At 39.8% G+C, this 8,278-nt stretch overlaps 1 protein-coding gene across 1 annotated transcript; it reads left to right on the top strand.

Annotated features, from left to right (window-relative positions):
• The first annotated feature begins 2,052 nt into the window (after positions 1-2,052).
• LOC147641767 ((R)-mandelonitrile beta-glucosyltransferase-like) lies at positions 2,053-3,937 on the top strand. The gene is made up of 2 exons (XM_086818189.1): positions 2,053-2,621; positions 2,876-3,937. The coding sequence occupies exons 1-2, from the start codon at positions 2,141-2,143 to the stop codon at positions 3,835-3,837; spliced, it is 1,443 nt and encodes a 480-aa protein (XP_086674315.1). The 5' UTR covers positions 2,053-2,140; the 3' UTR covers positions 3,838-3,937.
• Positions 3,938-8,278: the final 4,341 nt, after the last annotated feature.

Genomic DNA, 8,278 nt, shown 5'->3' with positions numbered 1-8,278 from the left:
TTTTCTTTTGTAGGCTCCAATAGTTTCCTATAGTAACAACACAATATGCCTATATTATTCAACACTACCAATCTTGCTTTGCGTTAATGGACAAAATAGATATAGTCATTTGAGAGCATTTTTGAGTTAAAAAAATGAAAAATTACAAACTAGCCTTGCTTCCTGAATTCTTTGCTTGCATCCTCCAGTCGTCCCAGCCTTCAAATTTGCAATGTTTTTAATCTTCCTGCTTCGTTGTCTATCTCCAAGCACGGTTCTCTTCCTTTTTGATCTTGTCAACTCTTTTTTACTCTTTGAATGCTCATCAATTTCATTCTGCAACTGCTGCTCCAATTTTGCACGAATGGCTATCTCTTGAATCTTGGCCCCCTTTTCTTGTAGGGTACATTGTTTTATATGTTTCTGCAAATGCAGACTGTGCTGAAGTATAACCAAGAAGTCCATTTTGTCCATCGCCCGCAAACCTGAGTAGTGTGGTTGGATTGACAAATGGAGGTGTAGAGTTTTTTACTAGACATTTTGGATATATGCTTCCATCGCACCATAAGTCAATATGTTGGAGCCCTTCTCTCCTCATATTTTCCCATTGTTGTTGAGCATTCAGCACCGTATCCTTTCGTCTCTCTGGAGCATATTGTTCTTCTAAGTCAATGTGAAGATGGTGTAATCGCTTCTTCTGAGATTGTGACTCACTAGTATCGGCCATTTTTTGTGCTTCTGAGGTTGCAAAGTTTGCTTGTCAATCTCATAGTCTTTTTGTAACATGAATCCTGGAAGTGTGGCGGTATCCATACAATCATTAAGTTCAGTGATGGATTCTTTATGAGAGGCCTGCACACGTCGTCAAAAGAGATGCGGAATCTTCGGGAAACAAAAAAAAACCAAGGAGATATTTAATGCAAAATCGTGTTAGTTAGACAAAAGATTATCTTATTCTTTTCTGAACTGACAGTTCGGTAATCCTTACTGACAGTTCTGAGCCACGTTTCTATATTTTATTATTTTTGAGGTTTTTTAGGAGAGAAATAAATAAAAAAATAGTGAATTTCTTACAGGGCCCCAAAATGAGCTCCCTTTTTCACTAATGTTGCCACAACAAATCTGATGTGTCAAAGATAAGGCTTTTAAGCCTATAAAAAGCATTGTACCTCTTGAACTTATTATCATTAATCAATAGAATATCATTGAGTCGACATGCATTCTCTTGTTCTCTCATTTGAGCTTCCTCAGATCACGCTCTTTCCCTTGACCATACAGCACCATGGACATTTTCCATCCTCCATAGGTGCCTCTGTGCTAACCCTAATTCCCACAGTAGGGTCTCCCTAACAGCATAGACCCTCATTTACTAGAGGAGTAATTTGTGGTTGTGTTTTCTTCTTGTCCTTAAAAAAAAAAAACGTGTCTTGGTTTCTAGAAATTTGGTTTCCACCTTTCATTCTGCAACCTCACACATGAATTAGAAATGAAAGCAATGTAAACAATACATGTTAGTCTCTTTTTGTGGGAACACAAGGAAAGTGTATTGTCAACTCTATCACTTTACATTATAGATGCAATGCAAATACTAGATTATTGAAAGAAACCAAGAGAAATTTCATTATGTTGGATTAATGAGAAGTATATTCTCAACTCTAGTATCACTTTACATCATACATACAATGCAAATAATAAATTATTGAAAGAAGCCAAGAGAAATTCGCGGAAACCTAAGTAAGGACATGGGATAGCAAATTTTTAAATTATGTTTTCGATTTATGTGAAAATTTTGTTTTTGTGCTGGCTTTTGTTTGTCTCTGTTTGATTTTATTGTAAGGCGCTGTGTAGTCCTGTTGTAAGTGCATCGGCCATAGAGAGAGTGTGTTCATATCTTGGTATATCTAGGTAATAGCGAAAGCACACTCCACCTTTGTTCCCATCGTTAATCATTATCCCAATTTTGTAACACGAGCTTTTTGCGTTCCCACGATGAGCACATTTCCTGTATGGAGTTCAAAGGCCCAAATAAAGGTGAGGCTAGAGGAGATCTCATATGCTGCTTTACATGAAAGCTTTAATCAATCTCATATGCTGCTGCACATGAAAGCTTTAATCAATCTTATATCTCCACCACCATCAAGTTACTACCCAATCCATAGCCATGGTACAGCAGGGGACCAAAATGCATGCCGTCATGCTCGCCTTGCCAGCAACAGGCCATATAAACCCCATGATACACCTCTCCTTCATGCTTGCATCAAGGGGGCTCACCATCACCTTCGTAAATACCGAGTTCAACAAACACCGCATGCTGCCAGCTGTGTCGTCTTCAAGTGATCATCAACCCAACATAAGATTTGCTTACATTCCCGATGGTTTGCCTCCTGAGCATGGCCGCAACACAGACTTGGCAGAAATGATGGCTTGTCTGTATGCTCACATGCCGGGCTATTTCGAAGAGCTCATGGAAAGCCTTGTGCAGCAAGAACCCCGGCCCACGTGCATCATAGCCAACACTTTTCTCAACTTTGCTCAGGAAACAGCGAGGAAGCTTGGCTTACCGTATGTGTCGTTCTGGCCGCAATCTGCTGCGAGTTATGCGTCTGTGTTGATGGTGGCCAAGGGGTACAGGCCACCAGAGGGTAAAGGCTGCTCAAAACTTTCTCTTCATACGAATTCTCTATGGCATTTTTTCTCGTGTAATTATGTCATGTGTATATGCTTGCTTTGTTGAAGTTTTCCTTACAGAATCAGAGCTGTGATTAATGGAGTAGACACTAGTATCGCTAGCTAATAACCCAGTAGAGCAGCAGGAGCAATATCTCCAGTTAATAACCTAAGGCATTATTAATTGATCACCTAACGTGCTAGCTGCTTGGCCACGCTTCTTGTGCAGAATCCCAGCCGTCAGACCTTATCACATGCATTCCTGGGATGCCGCCCTTCAGATTGGAAGAAATGAACGGTTTCTTGAAATGCTACGATCCTCACGACTTTATGTTTAACATGGTTACGGCGCCCTTCCAGCGCATAGGGGAGTCCGACTGCATTTTGATCAACAGCTTCGACGAGCTGGAAGAGGAAACCATCGCGGCTTTGAAGAACTTAGAAGAGCAACCCGTTTTGGCAGTGGGGCCTTTGCTGCCCGCTTCATTTTTGCAAGCTGAAACGGAGATAACCAGCGCGGTGCAGGAGACGACGGTGATTTGGGCGGGCGAGGAGGATCACGATTGCTTGAACTGGCTGGACAAGCAAGAGGTGGGGTCTGTGGTGTATGTTTCCTTCGGCAGCCTTGCGGTGATGACTGCAGCGCAGATTGCAGAGATCGCCCTGGGCTTGGAGGCCAGCCAGAAGCCTTTCCTTTGGGTTGTCCGCCTAGGTCTCATGGCAGGCGGTAAAGCTGCACAGCTTCCCCAAGGCTTCCTGGAGAGAGTCAAAGAGCGCGGCCTTATCGTAGCATGGGCACCCCAACTCAAGGTCCTCCTGCATAACGCCGTCGGTGGTTTCTTCACCCACTGTGGGTGGAACTCCACCTTGGAAGGTATCAGCGCTGGTGTGCCATTGCTCGCCTGGTCCTCCATCTCCGACCAGGCCATCAATTGCAGGTGCGCCGTGGATGGTTGGAAGGTAGCGCTGTACTTGGAGCGAGGAAGTGGAGGCCTTGTGTACAAAGACGAGATTGAGAAGAAAGTGAAAGAGCTCATGGAAGGTGCACAAGGCTGCCAGGTTAGGACAAAAGCCAAAGAGTGGAAAGTGGCAGCCTGCAAAGCTGCAGGCCTTGAGGGCACCTCTCTCAACAATCTGCAACTCTTGGTTGAAAAGATGCACACTTGGATACAACAATGTCCCGACTCCTAGTTAGGTTCTCTCCATATATATTACCATTATCTAAATTTAAATTATGGGGATATCAATATTGATTTAGGACCAATTAAAAATAAACATATGAACTCACAATGCAAACGTTGGAAGAGGTTGACTCCTAGTTAGGTTCTCTCCATATATATTACCATTATCTAAATTTAAATTATGGGGATATCAATATTGATTTAGGACCAATTAAAAATAAACATATGAACTCACAATGCAAACGTTGGAAGAGGTTGACTAGTGATAACTATTGTTATGCTTTCGTAAGGGAGTGCATCATTTAACTATACATGATTATCTGCTCTTATCCATGGTAATAGACTTTGAGACTTGAACTCCAAAAATAACTTATTAACTCCTTCCTAGCGTACTAATCTCTTTCTTCCACCTACAAACGGGGGAAAGAATTTGGTGAAAAGAAAAAAAGAGCAAAAATTTACCCCTTTGCATTTACCTAAGTAATTACAGCACTCTATACCATTTTTCACAAGGAGTAGGAAGGTGTGTTACACCTATAGTACCATATTGAGCACCACAGGTTTTTTAATCTTTTCATTGTGCTTTTTATTATGGGCATATTTCTTTCATATTAGAGGGCTACATTACGCACATAGCTTCCAATTTTTGGCACATAGTGTGATTTGATGACTCATCTATGTATCTAGCACTCCATAGAAATAAAAGTGGATCACACTATTATAACCCTCCATTTTTGTGTACATAGGCACAAAAGTTGGCATATACACATTGTTTACACACATACATACATTGCTCCATTCTTTTTTGTGATCCATCACGTATTCATCAGTGTCACTACTTCATTATATATACCCATCCCCCCTCTATTAGCATGGTTTGTCACATTCTTAGCGCTTGGCACAAGTTTTTTTGCTTGGGTTACCTACATCCTTTTGTACATTGGCAATAGATATAGGCATGGACACTAACTTCTTAGTGACTTTAGGAATTTTTATTAACACTATTGCTTTTTTGACTTCAAGGCAGTGGCAATGGCATGGTCATTATAACACTATGTATAGGTATCCCTACACTTCACAAAGGCATAGTACACTCACTACCATTAAACGTGTACTCATCACACCCGTAGTTTAGACATCTCATGGATCGGTAACACATTGATAAGTACATCTTGAATGGTGGTTACTCCCTATGTTAACAGAGGAGTTAGAAGGCATGTAATTATTTCCAGACCAATGAAATCTATAAAAGTGGAAAATTGCATGTTGGTGCTGGTACACTTGTTGGTGGTTTGGAAGTTTTGAATGAAAATGGTGGCATGTATATCCTCTACCATGTCCTCTTCATGGTATGGTAGTGGTTGATTGCTTTATCTTTCTGCTTCTTATCTATGTTAGCTTTTATTGTGGTCTTTGAGGGGACATCTATAACTCCAAAGGAAACTACTAGCTTATTTGTATTTGTAAGTACTACCCCTCCTTCCACTTTTGTAACTTCCATGGTTTCCTTATTAATATACTTGCTCTCGTGGCTCCTCTTTCTCGTTTCTTTTCGACAGTGTTGTATGCAGCCTACATTACTTAGAACTCTGGTGAGTAGGTGCGGCTTGGCCTCCTTGGTTTTGACTAATCAAAGTTGCTCCATATATAGTTTGTGTAACTTGTTTAGGTTCACCTTGTTATACTTGTCTATGGGCTTAACTTGCATGATCATAGACATTACCCTGCCAGCTCTCTAGTTTGTGACTTTGTTGACATTTTTATACTCACTACCATTTTGCATGCATCATGCCAGGGTGTCAATAGTGTCATATCTAGAATACTACCTTTAGTTATTAGTGTCAATATTGCCTTGATTTTACCCTTTTAACTATGTTGTTCAAATTTTTCATAAACATGAATTTGTAGAGCTAAGATTTCATGGCATGAGAATTGTGAAGTTCTCACATATAAGTCAAAATTAGACGTTTGTTAATTAAAATATTATTTTTCATCCCATGAACTTCTTCATTTCTTTATAATCCATATTTAAGCTTGCATTCATCAAGATTTGGTCTTTATTGAACCTAAATTCTCACATGCACGAGAATTGCAAAGTGTTTTAAGGGGTGCATTTTTCCCATTTTAGTTTAGTGAAGTTAGTTGTTGATGATGATTACCAAGCCCTTTGATTTAAAATTTTGTAATAGTGTCTTTTTGCTTTGAAATTTTCTCTATTTTCATGTATGTGAAAACTTCGAAGATAATGTTTTCAGTTGGTTGAGTTCACCCAGGGTCACCTCTGGTGGATAAAATGGATGTATACATGGGAATAAGGGATAATATATGAAGCATAACCTTAGGGTAATAGGTGCAAAGGTTAAATCTATAATCACCATCACTAAAGCTCTCAAAAGCAAATTTGGCATAACTCGGCAAGGAATCAAGTAGGAGAGAAATCAAGGTGAGGTAATGTAGCTGATTGATAGCTCAATGTAAGGACTGGAATCATGGAGAGATTATGAGAGATTCTCATTAGTATCTTAAGCTCATATTCATGAATAAGATTATCCTCATGCTTTATATTATTATGCTAGTTCTCTGTTGATTACTTTGTTTATTGTTAATCACTAAATCATGTGCTTGATTAGGATTAATCTAACATGATAATACTTGTGTTTTATCCCCCACCATGAGCTTCAACATGGCATCAGAGCCTTGTTATTCATTTTATCTTCCACCTACTATCGACTAGTCCTGTGCATCATTGCTCGCTTCTGACTACATTAAGATATTCTACATACTATTGACCATAATTGTTGTCGCTCTTTCCGGACAACCTTGTGTAGCATGCTCTTTCAACACTTTACTGTGTAACACTTCATCAGCACTATACTGAAGCTACCATAGGCCACATGGCCTATTTGTCTCAGCTAGAGCATCTACAACTGCTGCATGTTATCTTTTCAATCCTGTAACCCACTCCCCATCACCTTGTCATGTCAGCTTTCGTACACTACTTTGTCTCAGCTAGAGCGTCTACAACTACTGCATGCTATCTTTTCAATCCTGTAACCCACTCCCCATAACCTTGTCATGTCAGCTTTCGTACACTACTTTATCTTTCGATTGGTGCTCTACTTTAGTCGGCATCTAAGAAGCATATCAACATTAGCCAAATAACCTGCTACTATTAATGGTCAATCCTTGTTGAATCAGCCAAAAACAGCCTGCTGGACAACGTGCTGTGCTGACAATCAGATGACCTGCTGTGTTGATGGTCGATAACTTGCTGTTGATAATCATACCACCTGCTCTCTTGATGTCAATAACTTGCTCTAATAATCCAAACGACCTGCTACTGACAATCCACAACTTGCCTACTGACAATCAACAACCTACCACAATTTACTTGTCTGTTGACAGTCAACAACCTACTTCTACAATCCACCACTTGTTGGCTAATAGTCAACAACTTGCTGCTGCTGTTGTTGACAGGTAATAACCTGTTTTATGGACACCTACTTTGTGGTCATGTTTATTTTTTTGGTCAAGTTTATTTTCTTTGCCTAGGTTTACTTTTATGGCAGACTTTACTTTCTCTGAATGAGCTCTCCTGACCGAGTCTGAGCACAAAGTTAGATTTCAGAGTATGATATCTAAGGCATCTGCTTGAGTCAGATTTTAGAGTCAGCTATCTGAGTCAGTTGATTGAGTTCGATTTTAGAGTCAGTTGATTGAGTTCGATTTTAGAGTCAGCTATCTGAGTCAGTTGATTGAGTTTGATTTTGGAGTCAGCTATCTAAGTCAGTTGCTTAAGTCAGATCTTGAAGTCAGCTACTTGAGTTAGCTGTCTAAATCAGTTATGTGAGTCAGCTCTCGGACGACTGAGTTGTCTGAGTCAGCTGTGGGAATTAAATTTTATTTCACATTTTTAAAATTTCTTCCACATTTATTCTCATACATATCTAATTATGGGAGGGCTCATTACTTAAATCATTTAGGATTAATCTTTGCGCTTATTGTTTTGTAAAGAGGCTACACATTGCCTCTCTACAAGAAGACCTTTCCTAATGACACCAAGGCCTAGTGAAGGTCAAAGATAAATAAGAGGCAATCTACAAACCTAGTGAAGGTCAAAGATGAAGAAGTACTTGTTGATGATGTGACCTCTCATGAGGCCAATTTTGTTGACATTGATTGGGCCCTCTAAGTTCTTATAAGGATCCTAAATCATATGTAAATCATATATGCCAATTGAATCCTCTCATTTTGTAAACCAATAGACCAAATTTGGAGTAAGATCATGTTGGGGCTAGGGTGCCCAAATGAGTCTACTGCCAATGCAATTGGGGTGAGTACATGGTTGGGTCGTAGGAGCTGGTACACATGTGATCAATTTATGTACCTTCCGATGGTATTACTACCAGGGTTGAGGATCATCAATTTGAAGGAGGGATTGTTAGATAAAA

Source organism: Cibotium barometz, chromosome 1 (assembly GCF_041138505.1).
Source record: "Cibotium barometz isolate CiBa-2024 chromosome 1, ASM4113850v1, whole genome shotgun sequence".
NCBI classification, from domain to species: Eukaryota; Viridiplantae; Streptophyta; class Polypodiopsida; order Cyatheales; family Cibotiaceae; genus Cibotium; species Cibotium barometz.
The sequence above is the reverse complement of the archived record's forward strand: the minus strand, read 5'-3'. Positions and strand labels throughout refer to the sequence as shown.

What these genes read in the sequence shown, in the direction of transcription:
- LOC147641767 (XM_086818189.1), top strand. Translation starts at nt 2,141, where the DNA reads ATGGTACAGCAGGGGACCAAAATGCATGCCGTCATGCTCGCCTTGCCA. An exon ending in GGGGTACAGGCCACCAGAGG is followed by an intron (nt 2,622 to 2,875) that starts GTAAAGGCTGCT and finishes CTTCTTGTGCAG; the next exon opens with AATCCCAGCCGTCAGACCTT.